The sequence below is a fragment of the Tupaia chinensis genome, unplaced genomic scaffold (assembly GCF_000334495.1).
Source record: "Tupaia chinensis unplaced genomic scaffold, TupChi_1.0 Scaffold000226_1, whole genome shotgun sequence".
In the NCBI taxonomy this organism is placed as follows: Eukaryota; Metazoa; Chordata; class Mammalia; order Scandentia; family Tupaiidae; genus Tupaia; species Tupaia belangeri.
Genome location: NW_006159701.1, coordinates 5569266 through 5583750, shown reverse-complemented (window position 1 = coordinate 5583750; position 14485 = coordinate 5569266). Strand labels below are relative to the sequence as shown.

The window sequence follows — 14485 nt, the reverse complement described above, 5'->3', positions numbered from 1 at the left end:
GTCACCTGGGAACCAGTGGGACCTCTTCTGGGTGAGCAGGCCTGGAGGTGGGATCTGCTTGCTGCCCCAGACACCAGTCTGTGCTCTGGGACCCTTTTCGGGTTGAGTCACCTCCTTGCACCAGGTAAGGTGCCCTTGGATGGCTGCCACAAGAGGGAGAAAGAACTGAGCGGGGCAGGGCACTGGCGGCTCTCCCGTAGAGGCGGGGCCCACATCTGATCCACCCTGTCAGCCCCAGCAGCAGCAGCCAGTCCCGCGTCCTACACACCTGAAACCCACGGGCACCATGAGCGGCCGAGTCGGGGACCTGAGCCCCCAGCAGCAGCAGGCGCTGGCCAGGGTGAGGGGCATGGCGGGCGGAAAGGCTTGGGGGACGTTCAGGGCAGCCTGTTGCTGCCTGTCCTGGCTGGAGCTCCATTATACAGACGGGAAAACCAACCTAGAGAGCGCCTTTTCTTGCCCACCGGGCCAGCGCAGCCACCTGAGCCAGTGGGCAGGTGGCTGAGGTCACTGGGAGTAGGGAGGTGGGGAGAAGCCCTTCTCTGGGGAACTCTGGGACCAAATCTGGGCTTTGCCTCCCTGCGAGCTTCCGAACGCTCAGCCTCGCCCTTAGGCCCAGTTATGGGAGAGAGGGTGGTGCAGCTGGGCAGCCTTGGACGGACAGGCTATGCTCCCAGTCATGCTCAGATTGCAACATTCGTTTGATTGGCTTCTCTGTATCAGGCTTTGACTGTCGGAGCCTGTGCCAAAGCCTGTTTCCTATCAGTTGTTTATTTTGGTTTTTATATATATATTTTTAATGTCAGGTAGAATCCTCCTGCCTCAGCCTCTCAGCCAGGACTACAGGCACCCACTGCCATTCCAGTTCTTTTAAAGACAGGGTTTCGTTGTGTTCCCGAGGCCAACCTTGAGCTTGAGATCCTCCTGCCTCAACCTCCCCAGTGGGTGGATGACAGGCACCACCACGGTGCCCTGCTGGTCATTAGGTCAGACCAGGAATCCACTGGGCCTCCTGTGGGGTCCCAGCCTGCGAAACACAGCATCTTAGCACCCCTCACCACTGAGGCTGGGCCCATGAATTAATGAATGATTATTAGTATTTTTCAGTTTGCTATAGGGCACGTGGACTCACCAGGGAAAGTGAGGGGGGAAGTGAGAAAGCAAGCTACCAGGTACAGGACCCAAACTACAGTGGACCATACCAGAGTCCAGCTCTTTAATCACCACCCCTACTGGCCCTTATTAATTTTTTACTAGAGAAGTGGAGGGTTATTTGGGTGACCCTAGGACAGTCCTGCTGGCCGCACATGGGAGTGCCATGTGGGGGGGAAGGGTCGAGTGTCCAGGTCTCAGGTGTCATAGCCGCAGGGAGGTTTGAGGGTGACCAGGAGCTGGAAACCGTGACTTCAAGGTAGGGAGATGCGGAGGGTGGGAAGGGTGTACCACCCTTTCTCACACTTCTGACCCATGAAAGGGCAGCTTAAGACATGCAGGGAGGAGCCAGCAGGTGGTATAGTGGTTAAGGCACTGGACTCCTACATGGTCGATTGTGGTTCGAGTCTTGGACCTGGTGGCTTGAGACTCATGCCGAAAATGTGTGCGTGCATGCCCAAAATCCTGAGAAGAGAATGGAAGAGAAGGGATTGCGGTGTGGCCATTCCCCCTGAGGGGTGATTTCTCACTTTCCCTCTCTCTGCCTCTGTCTCTCTACAGTGAGCGTGTGTGCCCTAGAGAAAATAAATAAATAAATAAATAAATAAATAAATTGACGGCAGGCTCCATGGCCTATTGCTAAGGATAACAGTATTCCTATGGCCAAGAAGAGTTCAAATCCTGGCCCCAGCAGCTTTAACAGCACGCTGGGCTCATGGATACATGTGTTCCCCAAATTGGGGCAGGATAGAGAAATAGAGAAGGGATGGGGACGTGACCATCCCACATCGGGGGAGGGGTGCTTTATCTCTGTGTGTCTCTTTATCTCTCTGGCAAGCACGCGCACCCTCTGGCAATTGAGAGGAAAGAGAAAAGCGGGAAGAAGGGGGAGAGGTAACCCAGGTCCCAAAGGTCTAGACAACTGAGCCAAGGAACGTTTCCTTCTATGAATAGATTCTTCCCGAGTCTGGTCACACTGTCAAGATGCCACTGTCCCCTCATGGCGTCATCATAACACGGGTTTTCTCTGGGATCTGAAACCCTTCCCAGTACCTGCCTAGTGGGCTCCTTCCACTAGATGTGCACCCCAAAGACACGCAGCCCTCCAGGGTGGAGGCCGTGGCCCTGCCACTCCCTCACTCCGGTCCCTGGGGAGATTCTCCACCACATCAGCCTCAGTCTCCTCATCAGCAAAGCATAGATGTGGCCCTCTTCCCTGCTGCCTCAGGGCCTGTCCTGAGATTCAAATGAAGGGACCGAGTCACCCAGACGAGCGGAGGGCCGTGAAGTGCTTTGCTTCTCAGGGGCGCCATCTCTCTCTCCCACCCCCGGGCTCCTCAGAAACCCAGAGGCTGCAGCTGTTAGCGCGAGAACCTCCATTCTGGGTGCCCATTCCAAGCATTACAGCAGGGCTGCCGTCCGTACGGCTTGTTACCGGCGAAGCTAGGCATGGATGCGTTCCTGCAGAAACATCATCCATCGGCTTAGTGGGTCGCTATCGAGACTGCTTCTATGGCTTCACGCACATCTTTCTTTTTCTTTCTTTCTTTTATTTCCCTCAGAGTTTTGTCATAGAGTGTGTGTGCTCACCAGGGAAAGACAGAGAGGGAAAGTGAGAAATCACCCCCAGGGGGAGGCCACGCCTCAGTCCCTTCTCCTCCATTCTCCTCGCATGATGCTGGGCATGCACGCACATGTACTCAGCGTGTTTTTCAAGCTGCCAGATTCAGGACTCAAACCATGTGGGGTCCAGAGGCTTAACCTCCATGCCACCTGCTGGCCCTGAGGGTCCACCCACAGGGTGGGCTGGCAGATAAGGGTGGAAAGGGTCCCAGATTGGGTTAGTAGCCCAGAGTTTACGAGAGCCCCTTGACCATCGCATCCCCCCACCCTCAGCTCCGGGAGAACCTCCAGGACCTGTTGCCCACCCTGCCCAAGGCTGACGACTACTTCCTCCTGCGCTGGCTCCGAGGTGAGAGGGTCTCAGGAGAGGAGGTGGGAGCCTTTGGGGGACACTGCAGGATGGCAAGAACACGGGCTTCGGGCTGAAATCTGAATTCCCCTGTGTGTAGAACAGCACAAAACCCCCCACCAAGCCTCCGTTTCTTTTCTTTGCTATTATTATTTTATTGACTTTTATTTATTTATTTATTTATTTTAATTTGACCAGAAAGAGAGAGAGAGAGAGAGGGAGAGGGAGAGAGAGAAAATGAGAAAGCAAGCCATCAGGTCTGGGACTCAAACTGCAGTTGGCCATGTGAGAGTCTAGCACCCTTAACCACCACCCCACATGCCAGCCCCAAGCCTCAGTTTCTTTACCTGCAAAATGGGGAAGGCACGTGGAGACACAGAGTCAGTGTGAATTTAGAGTTAGCACCTGGCAAGTCCCCGGGACTTACCTGGCTTGGCCAGACCTTGAGTCTAAGTCTCATCACTAAGCACCTCCTCAGCAGGTCTGTCTGCAGTTCTCTGAGGAAGGGGCTGTGTGTTGTCCCCTAGGGCACTGAGTTGTTAGGGAAGAACCCTTAAGGAAGTGGATTTCATTTGAAGTAGAAAAGGAATGTCTTCGAGAAATAACACCAGCATCTACAATAATAAGGGAAACAAGCCCAAGACTTAGGGAAAATTTCATCTAGACTCACTGTGCCCATGGAATGGATTTTGAACTTGAGATGAGAGATCAGTCGGGATTCAGCCCAGAACGTGTACCATGGTTCAAGGTTAAAATGCTGGGCTTAGCGCTGGCCATAGCACACTGAACTATGGTCCTGGGAACCATGCAGCCAATCACAGGTTCAGATCCCCAGGTCGGCCTAAAAGCAAACCCAAAATCCTGAGTGGCTGGAGGGCTGGGAAAAGGGGATTGCAGTGTAAAGGGATACTTTTGAGGCATGTCTCTCCCCAACCTCCACCTGCACGTGTTTTCTAGCTTTTTTTTTTTTTTTCAGTTTTGCTGCAGGTCATATTGCTCACCAGAGTCAGAGAGAGACAGGGATAGAGAGAGAAAGTAAGAAATCACCCCCCCACCAGGGGATGGCCATGCCATGATCCACTCTCCATTCTCCTCTGGGGATTTTAGGCATATATGCGCACAAACCTGGCATATTTTCCAAGCCAGCAGGTCCAGGACTCAAACCCTACAGCCAGCCATGTGGAATCCAGACACCTTAACCACTACGCCACCTGGCTGGCCCCAGGGTTTTTTAAAAAGCCAATAAAAGAGTATTACAAGCAACTATGCACTAATAAATTGGAAAATCTAAATGAAAGTGATGTAACCCTGAGCTGACTGAGCCTACGTGGCAGTCTGTACTGTACCGGGATCCATGCACACAGGTACCCTGGAATATCTCTGGCCATGAACCTGGAACTGTGTCATGTGTGTCAGCTCTGCTGAGCACGTGCTCTTCCTGCTGTGCCACTGTCTGGCCCCATTTCCATGAATTGCTGAAGTCCCTCAAACACCAGAGCTTGTTCCTTTAACTGACCATAATTTTTGGTTTCTTTGTTTGTTTTTGTTTGAGAGAGATTTTTCCCTGTAGAGTAGGTGTGCTTACCGGAGAGACAGAAAGAGACAGAAAGCGAGAAATCACCCTCCAGGGGGGATGGTCATGCCACAATCCCTTCTCCTCCATTCTCCTCTTGGGATCTTGGGCACACGTGTACATGCGTCCTGTGTGAGTTTCAACCAGGACTCAAACCGCAGTTGACTATGTGGGAGTCCTGCAACATAACCATTACGCCACCTACTGGTCCCTATCTGGTCGTAGTTCTGTCTCCATTAACCAGTGTCTCCCTAATCCACCTTCCTCACCTCTAGTAACCTCATTCTACTCCCGCTTTGTATGCAGCTCGCAACTTTGACCTGCAGAAATCGGAGGACATGCTTCGGAAGGTGAGGATCCATTATCCCTAGCGTCCTGCCTCTCACACGCTGGACCCTGGGAATCAGTGACAAAGAGCGAGGACTCCTGTTCTGCTCCTTTGCATGGTCTTCCTCCTTCCTCCTCGGATAGCTTTTTCCATCAGCACCAAGTTCTCCCTCCCACCGGACCTCACTCCTGGACTCCTCCCCAGTTCTATGTGGTGAAACCTGGAGGTGGTTTAGCAGGGTCTTGGTTGCCGAGGGCAGAGGGACCTGGCCAGGGGTCCCCAGGTGCCCTCAGAGGCCTTTGGGGCAGGCAGAGTGCTGAGTTGCTGTCTTGTCTCCACAGCACATGGAGTTCCGGAAGCAGTATGACCTGGAGAGCATCCTCACATGGCAGCCCTCGGAGGTGAGCCTTAGGCAGGGTCCCTGGCCATCCAGAGCCCGTTCCACCCCATCAGCACCCGAGGGAGCAGGGACAGGGCCCAGCTGGCTTGACATGTCCTCACCCGTGTGCCCAGGTGGTCCAGCTGTACGTCTCGGGCGGTCTGTGTGGCTACGACTACGAAGGCTGCCCGGTGTGGTTCGACATCATCGGGACCCTCGACCCCAAGGGTCTCCTCCTGTCAGCCTCCAAGCAGGAGTTGCTGCAGACGCGCATCAAGGCCTGCGAACTGCTCTTGCGAGAGTGTGAGCTCCAGAGTCAGAGAGTGAGCAACAGGAGTGTGTGGGGGGTGCTGCAGGATGGACCCCGTGTGTGTGGAGATGGCACCAGGACCAGGGAGGGCCAGAACTCTCCCCTCCACCTCGCCCAGCCCCAGCACCCAGAGCTTCTCTGCATGTCACTCACCTCCATGCATCCCACACGTGCATGATGTCTATTGGCATGGATCTAGGTCACCAAAACCTCCTCTCTACAGAGACATTGACCTCGCAGGCAGGGGATGCTCTAGGTCTGTTTTCCTGACACCCTGGGAAGAGTGGACAGTCAGCTTAGCCATGGAAAAGCGGTCCCCTGGCTGTAGATTGCATGCCTGTAGCCGCCCAATGGGCGAGCCATTACTTTGGGCATCTCTGACCATGGGAGCCTAGAAACTATTACAGAGGTGCTACAAAAAGACTAAGTCCTAGGGGCAGTGGGTGTTGTGGTGATTAGGGTGCTGGATTCCCACATGGCTGACTGTGGTTTGAGTCCTGCACCAGCAGCTTGAAGATTACGCCAGGTGTATGACATGATTCTGGAAAGCACAGTGTTTGGACAATACTACTGGGGGACAGCTGGTGGTGTGGTGGTTAAGATGGCTGGATCTCACATGGCCAACTGCATGGTTTGAGTCCCGGACCTCATGGGTTTGAAGACACACGCAGGTCATGTGTGTGTGTGTGTCCTAATGCCTGAGAAGAGGATGAGGAAAATGGATTGTGGCATGATCGTCCCCCCGGGAGGTGCTAGCTCACTTGCCCTCGCTCTCTTTCTGTCTCTGGTGAGCACATGCACTCTATAACAAGTTTTTTAAAAATTGAAAAAAACAACACAAGAAAAAATGTGGGGTGGGGTGTGGTAGTGACAGGAAAGTGGGCGAGGTGCTGGTGTCTCTCTGGCCAGGTTCTCCTGGCTGGAGCTGTTGTCTGGTCGCTATACCTTCCCTGTCCCACGTAGCTGGGCAGGAAGATCGAGACGGTGCTGATGGTGTTTGACATGGAGGGGCTGAGCCTGAAGCACCTGTGGAAGCCCGCGGTGGAGGTCTACCAGCAGGTAAGATGGGCGGCTGGCTTGAAGCCAGAGCAGCAATGGCTCCCAGGCCCATGGGGCGCCACTGCCCGCACCAGCTTCCATCACAGAAGGGCAGTGACGCCGTCCAGGGGCCCCCAAGCCAGCCAGTGACGCTGGCCAGGAGTCCAACCTCCAAGAAGAAAGAGGAGCAGGAATCACGCAGGGAGGAAGCAGAGCACGTGTTCATGGGGAGGTGGGAGGGCATCTTGTCTCAGTAGCATCAGAAGCAGCAGAAACCCAGCTGTGAGGAGTGTTGGAATGTGGCCTCCACCAGACTTGTCTTGACTCCACAGTTTTTTGCCATACTGGAAGCAAATTATCCTGAGACACTGAAGAATTTAATTTTTGTTCGAGGTGAGCCCATGACTTAGAAGACCGCCTGGGGAGGGAGCAGTGGGGACTGGCCAGGGCGGGGGGTTGAGGGCAGTAAATAAGTCATTCAGTTCAAGACTTCTCAAACCCGATTTTGTGAAGAAACGGTATAGGTTGGTTTGTTTGCTTTCTGTTTTGTTTTCGTTTTTGCTGTAGGACACATGGGCACACCAGAGAGAGAGGGAAAGTGAGAAATCGCCTCCCCGCAGGAGAAGGTCCCTTCTATTCCACTCTTCTCTCAGGGTTTTGGGCATGCGCACACATGTGCCCGGAGTGTTTCTCAGGCTGCTGGGTCTGGAGCTGCAGCCATGCAGTTGATCATGTGGGATCCAGCTATCTTAGCCACTATGTCACCTGCTGGCCCATGAAATGGTGTTTTCTTTGTGTATGTGTGTGTGTGTGTGTGTTTGTGTGTTTTAGAATTTTTCCATAGGGCATGTGTGCTCACCAGAGAGAGACAGAGAGAGAGAATGAGATGGCCACACTGCGATCCCTTCTCCTCGATCTTCCTGTTGGGATTTTCATCTGTGCCTGGATTATCATTCAAGCCTCAGGGTCTGGGACTCAAACCATGGAGTTGGCCATGTGAGAACCAGTACCTTAACCACCATGCCATCTGCTGACCTGGAAATGGTGTGCTTTTTAAAGTTTACTTTATTTCTTTTATGAGTGAGCAGGCAAGAGAGAGACAGAGACTGAGAGAAACAGACATAGCACCCCCAACAGGGTGTTCACGCTCAGCCTACCCCGGCCTCACTCAGCTCTGGATCATGGGCACCTACGTGCCTGGCATACTTAGGAGGTCTCCAGACAAAACCTGGAACTCTTCCCTGTGGGTCAGGCTTGCAGAGTGCCGTGTTTCACCCCTGCACCACCCTCCAGCCCTCCGGTGTTTTATTTGCTTGATTTTGTGTTTGTTTATTTCATAATAATTCCTTTGCAAACTGGTAATTTGTAACATACAAAATCACACTCTGGCACATTGCAGCAATGCCAAAGAAATACGTTTCTTTCTTTCCTTTTATTTTTTAAAGAATGATTTTATTTAACTTTATTTATTCATTTATTCATTTAAATTTGACTAGAGAAGGACAGAGTGAGAGAGAGAAAGAAAGTGAGAAAGTAAGCCCCCAGACCCAGGACTCGAACCATGATCAGCCATGTGGGAGTCCAGTGTCCTTAACCACTCTGCCACCTGCTGGCCCCAGAAGTTATAAGTTTCTAAATGCTGACTTACTTACGTCAGCATGGAGTAGAGCCAGGTGGTCCATGGCACCCAGGTTGAAGGGCACGCCTTGAGCAGAAATGGTTTCAGTCCACCATGGCTGGGTAGTTGGGGGGCTGTCCCATATGCTCAGGAACTAGGTAACCTGGGTTCAAATCTAACTGGCTTGATGACTTTGAGAAAGTCGGTTTAATAACCTCACTGAACGTCCACGTTCCTGGATTAGCGGATATAACTGTTTACTGACAGCCAGGCACTGTGCCAAGTGTTCCACATACATTCTTTAATTCCGTTTTATAGCTTATCGCACTGAGACTCAGGAAGGGTGAGTAACTAGCTGGTGGTCACACAGCAGGCAACGGCAGAATCCAGATCTACCCGATTCCTGCCTGGCACATGCCGTTGGCCATGGCTTTCTCTAACGGAGTTCTCTCTGGTTCCGCTTCCCAAGGGAGTTTCATGTGTTTCAGTCCCCAGGCTGTTTCCCGTGGCCTTCAACTTGGTCAAGTCCTTCATGAGCGAGGAGACACGCAGGAAGATTGTGATTCTGGGACGTGAGTGACTGGCTCTGGCCACACCCATCTCTGCCTCTGTCTAGGGAGCAGAGTCAGTGCTGAGGGCCCTGTTTCTCCCTGGCTCATGTCGGGCACTACAGGCCCCGTTTCTCCCTGCCCTGACCCTAGTCAGTCTCTGCACACACAGGGAGGCCTCAATCCTTAGATCACGGCCTGAAGGCCGCATAAAGCGCTTGGACTCTCTTAAAAGTAGGCACCCAAGGGAGCAAACCCCTGTCTGGGCTCAGTCCCTTCTGCCCTCTGTAGGGTATCCCTGAGCCCTGTCATACCCCCTCTTCTTGCTCCCACACAGACGACTGGAAACAAGAGCTGACAAAGTTCATCAGCCCTGACCAGCTACCTGGAGAGTTTGGGGGGACCATGACCGACCCTGACGGCAACCCCAAATGCCTGACCAAGGTACAGGTGCCCATAGACGGGGAGGGAGGGGAGGCGGCCGTGGCCTGGTGCCCACTCACTGCCCTCGCCCGCAGATCAACTACGGGGGCGAGGTGCCCAAGAGCTACTACCTGCGCCACCAGCTGAGGGTGCAGTACGAGCACACGGTGCCCGTGGGCCGCGGCTCCTCCCTGCAGGTGGACCACGAGATCCTGTTCCCGGGCTGTGTGCTCAGGTAGGGACAGCGGCTGGGCCCGCCCCGGGCGGGGCCTGGAGCCCAGGCAGGTGGCCGTCAGTGGGACCGTGTGCACTAGGTGGCAGTTCGCATCCGAGGGCGGGGACATCGGCTTTGGGGTGTTCCTGAAGACCAGGCTGGGGGAGCGGCAGCGGGCAGGGGAGATGACGGAGGTGCTGCCCAGCCAGCGCTACAACGCCCACCTGGTGCCCGAGGACGGGAGCCTCACCTGCCTCAAGGCCGGAGTCTGTAAGTCACGGGGTCCCTGGGGTGGTTTTCGTCCTCATGGTGAGGAATGGGCTGACATCTCTCGCCAGCGCACCCCCTCTGCTGCCCTCTCCTTCCAGTGCTCAGGGATGGTGTAGGGGCCTGTAACTCCCAGGGTCCAGGAGCTCTGGGAAGCTGACTTTGGGGTCTTGGGTCCCACGAAGGGCCGTATATGTGGGTGCAAAGGCAAAGACTCTTTGTGGAGAAAAAGGGGTTCCGAGCCCAGAGCAGTGCGCTCAGCTCCTGAGAAGTCTACACTGGGCTGGTGGGGCTGAGAGATGGTGAATTAAAGGGCTGTGAGCTTAGTCGGGTCCCAGCCAGGGGCTGCCCAGCTGTGTGGACTCCCCACTCCAGGAAGCCCAAAAAGGTGCCTTCCTCTGGGTGTTTGTCCTTCGTTCCCAGCCTCCCAAGGCCAGATCAGCTTCAGCAGTTTTACCAGGAGCAGCGAACACTTCTGACCTTTCCCCTCTATCAGGAACAGAGCTAAGAGAAGGGGACTCTGGGACCAGCAGTTAGCGTAATGGCTATGTCGCTGGACTCCCGTGTAGTCGACCATGGTTTGAGTCCTGGAACCAGTGGCTTAAACTCATGCTGGGCACATGTGCGTGCGTGCCCAAGATCCCAAGAGGAGAATGGGGGGGGGGTTGATTTCTCACTTTCTGTCTCTCTACCTGTCTCTTTCTGGCGAGCGCACACGCCCTATAGCAAAAACCACTCAAACAAACAAATAAACAAAACTTAAAAAAGAGAAGGTTGATTTCCTGTGGAGACAGAGAACATAGGTGGATAATGCTTTCGCCCCCGTGTCGCCTCGTTCCACTTTCTGGAAACAGGAGAATTAGCAGAGTGCCGACAGAGAAGTCGGGGGCACTCCCGGTGCCCTAGAGAACACCAGACTTGGGCGCTGAAGGAAATGCCTTCTCTGACACGGAAAAGAGGCTTTCGGAGCCCAGCCCTTTCCTCTGGGGCAGCAAGGCTCCTCTCTCTGTTGCGACATGGGAATAGGAAAATCCCAGTCCCTCGCCTACTTTGCTCTGTGATGACTTAGAAAGTCCTATCACCTCTTCTTTAAAATAAATAAATTATATATATATATATATATGTGTATGTATATACATATATGTGTGTGTATATATACTATATATGTGTGTGTGTATATATATATATATATATACACATATATTCTTTTAGTCTGCTATAGAGCGTTTGCCCTTGCTGGAGAGAGAGAGGGGGAAAAGTAAAAAAAGCACCCTCAAGGGGGATGGCCACGCTGCAGACCCTTCTTCTCCTCTCAGGATTTTGAGCATGCACACACATGTGCCCAGCCTATTTTTCAAGCCTCCAAGTCCAGGACTCGAACAGCGCAGCTGGCTGTGTGGGATCCAGCCACCTTAACCACTACACCACCTGGCTGCTCCCCTATACCTCTTTAAGCCTCGGTTTCTTCTTCCATATAATGGGGATGATGGTACTTCCGTGTGAGGCTGCTGGGGGGATTCGAGGAGCTGTGAGGTGTTGATGTGATGTCTGGCACATCGAAGGGGCCTTGCACACTGGTGTCGTCATGAGCCCTATATGGGGCACAGCGTGACCCGTGGAGATGGTAGGCTCGGGGCCGGGCAGTGGCTGGGCCTCAGCCCTCCCATGGTCCTGTGCAGCTTGTCCCCAAGGGAGCCAGGTGTCCAGATGCACGGGGCTTGTCCACCTGGTCACTGCCCCGTCCTTGCAGATGTCCTGCGCTTCGACAACACCTACAGCCTGATGCACTCCAAGAAGGTCAGCTACACCACAGAGGTGCTGCTCCCCGACAAGGCCTCCGAGGAGAAGCTGCAGAGTCTCAAGAGGACGAGCCCCTCCCCGACACAGTGAAGACCTGGCCGCCTCCCTCTGTGCTCTCCAAAGTCTTCGCGCTCCTGCCCCACCCCTGCTGTCCCACGCAGGGTAGTGCTGAAGGTGACCTGGCCCAGTGGCCAAACAGGAACAGGGACAAGTGACCCATATGACTCTGAAGATTCAGATGAGCACCTGGTCACCTGTTCCCAGAGACTGAGAACGAGAACCCCGAGGATGAGCCAGTGTCCATGGAGGAAGGGGCCTGCCTGCAGAAGCTGTCCCGTGTCCCTCCTGACCAGGTCCACTTGTCCCAGGGCTCACTCACACCTGCGTCCCACCTTGGGCCCTGTTCTCTGCATGCTGGGGACCTGCAGGGAAGGACAGGGCAGCTGGAGGCAGATAGGGCAGGGGCGAGGGTCCCGGTTCCAGCAGAGCATTGAGATGCGAGGTGCTCCGAGCTTTGGCGGGAAAACCAGTGCTGGAGAGGTGGGACCCCGCAGGAGTAACCACTGGGTAAAGCCACACCAGGCCTTACAGAGTCATCTCCTCTCCCCTCCACACCTGCTGGGATCTGCCAACTTCTCCCCTTGGTTCCCTGAGAGCTGGGACCGAGGCAGAGCTGGAGAGAGGGAGCGTGCTGGCATGTGCAGGGTGGAGCAAGGCTCTGACTTGCTCCCTGGAGAACCGCCGGACCTCCCTTCCATCTTTGTGTCTTGCCAAGGACGCAGCAGCAGATCGGCTGCCGATATCCTCCACGCGACCCAGCAGCTGGGCTTCTGCACGTGGTTTCTCAAGGGCTGCCCTCCTGGGCCCCCGCCCTCCCTCAGGAAGCTGCCCGCTCACTGGGTGGACCACAGCCAAGAGAAGAGACCTCACCTGGGAATGAGTCGAAGAAGCTGTTGAGCTCGACCCCGATGTGGCCCTGCTGTTGACTCTGGAGGAGAGGAGGCCATCAGCCAGAGCCTGTGAGCCCAGGCTGTGCTGCTCTGCCCTGCCCCTCCCCAGGCTATCCCTGCCCCCTGCCCTCTGGCTAGGCCAGGCCAGGCCAGGCCAGTGACCACCAGCATCTCAGCCACCTGGGGTGACTTGCTCCTACTCTATTTGTCCTTCTATGCTGCCATCCCACAGGGCAAAGGAGTGTCAACTGTCACCCAGGTGCAGTCCTGGGAGTGAGTCACCAGATGTCCCTGTAAAAGCGGTCCTTGCTGCAAAGCGTTTGCATCCTGGCCCTTCCCAGAGACCAAAAGCCCAGCAAACATCCAGGTGCTTTGCAAGCAGGAGCCGGCCCCCCTTCTTGCTCTGACTCGGTGATTTCATTGCCTCCAGTTCTTGATGGCTTGGGACCTATTTTAGGAGAGAAATTCGAGACTTGGGAAGGTGAGGGTCTCCAGGTAAGCTGTGTGGGGTCCTCGGGCCCCAGCCCCTGCGGCTGGAGCAGCTGCACCATGCATGGGGGACACACAATCTGAACAGGATCTTCCACTCTGAAAAGTAAACTAAACCAACAGCTTAAAGCCAACGTCAAGTGTCCTGGTTTGAAAGAGCGTTCAAGCAGGGTGGCAAGAAAAATACGAACGGCTGTGCCTGCTCCAAGGGTGTGACTTGGGTTGTTGGGTAGGTCACATGATGGTCCCCAGTCCAAGGGCTTCCCCTGCACCTGAGATGTGGCAGGCATTCCCACCACCCCTTGTACTGCAAGGCCACCCTCCCTGCTACCACCCAGAGGCACTCAGGCTTCCCTGGCAGCCTGTGGGGGGGTGGGGGGGTGTGGCTGATAGGGTTGAGAGGACTCTGGGCTAGATTTCACCAAGCCCACCTGTTGTCATGACAGGGACTCAGAATCCCTCACTTCATCCTTGGTACACACCGTCTACCCTGCCTGCCTGAAAATGAGAGGTTCCAGGACTCATATCCTGACTCTTGGCCCTCTGACCAGCCATAGCCATCCCCTACTACCTGCCTGGCTTCATCTGGTTCCCTTATAGGTAGCAGAGATCACTCTGCCCCATGCACAAGCTGCGATCGCAGAGAATATACACAAGTGTGGGCTCTCTGGGGCACAGCAAGTCCCAAGGGGGGCAGGGGTGGGCACCGGCCCCAGGTAAGAGCAGAATATCCCACTGGGCAAAGTAGACAGGGGCACATGGGAAGCTCAGCAGGGTCTGTGTCCCCAACAGCTCCCTCCCTAAGTCTTAACAGTCACTTTCTCACAAAACATAAAATAAGGAGCCAGCAGGTGGTATAGTCGTTACAGTGTTGGACTCCCACATGGTTGACAGTTCAAGTCCCGGACCTGGTGGCAAGAAAAGCACACTGGGCACATGTGTGTGCGTGTCCAAAATCCCAGGAGAAAAATAGAGGAGAAGGGATTGTGGTGTGGCCATTCCCCTCGGGGGTGATTTTTTTGCTTTCCTTCTTCTTGTCTGTGTTTCTCTCCTGTGAGTGCACATGCGCTATGTCAAAAATGTTAAAATAAATAAATTAATTAATTAAATTAAAAAGTGGGGCTGGATGGTGGTGTGGCTGTAAAAGACGATGCTATACAAGGCTGAGCGACCTGGGACGGTTCTGTCCTGCCCTATGTCCCTGAGCAGGCAGGGCACACACCCACCCATGATCTAGGGCTGGCTAAGGCTGGGAGTGTCAAGCCCTTGTTGAGGGTGCTGTCTCTCTATCTCTGACTCTGTCTCTCTCTCTCTCTGGGAGTAGATAAACAAACTTTTTTAAAATTACAAAAAAAGAAGTCACTTGGAGAAAGACACAGGCTTGCCCAAAGTTTGCTTCTTTGTTTACCTGTCTGCTGCTCGGC

The 14485-nt window shown here is 54.3% G+C and overlaps 1 protein-coding gene across 2 annotated transcripts; it reads left to right on the top strand.

The window, feature by feature from the left end:
- The first annotated feature begins 233 nt into the window (after positions 1-233).
- Positions 234-13195, top strand: LOC102501375 (SEC14-like protein 4). Of its 2 annotated transcripts, none has more exons than XM_006147923.3 (12): positions 234-340; positions 3049-3124; positions 5004-5047; positions 5367-5426; positions 5539-5727; positions 6678-6773; positions 7085-7145; positions 8859-8942; positions 9256-9362; positions 9437-9576; positions 9656-9825; positions 11573-13195. In XM_006147923.3, the coding sequence occupies exons 1-12, from the start codon at positions 287-289 to the stop codon at positions 11710-11712; spliced, it is 1221 nt and encodes a 406-aa protein (XP_006147985.1). In that variant the 5' UTR covers positions 234-286; the 3' UTR covers positions 11713-13195. The 2 variants fall into 2 exon arrangements, with proteins under 2 accessions (XP_006147985.1, XP_006147986.1); XM_006147924.3 differs by lacking the exon at positions 234-340 and adding an exon at positions 1320-1411.
- Positions 13196-14485: the final 1290 nt, after the last annotated feature.

What these genes read in the sequence shown, in the direction of transcription:
- LOC102501375 (XM_006147923.3), top strand. Translation starts at nt 287, where the DNA reads ATGAGCGGCCGAGTCGGGGACCTGAGCCCCCAGCAGCAGCAGGCGCTG. An exon ending in AGCAGCAGGCGCTGGCCAGG is followed by an intron (nt 341 to 3,048) that starts GTGAGGGGCATG and finishes CCCCACCCTCAG; the next exon opens with CTCCGGGAGAACCTCCAGGA. An exon ending in CGGAGGACATGCTTCGGAAG is followed by an intron (nt 5,048 to 5,366) that starts GTGAGGATCCAT and finishes TTGTCTCCACAG; the next exon opens with CACATGGAGTTCCGGAAGCA.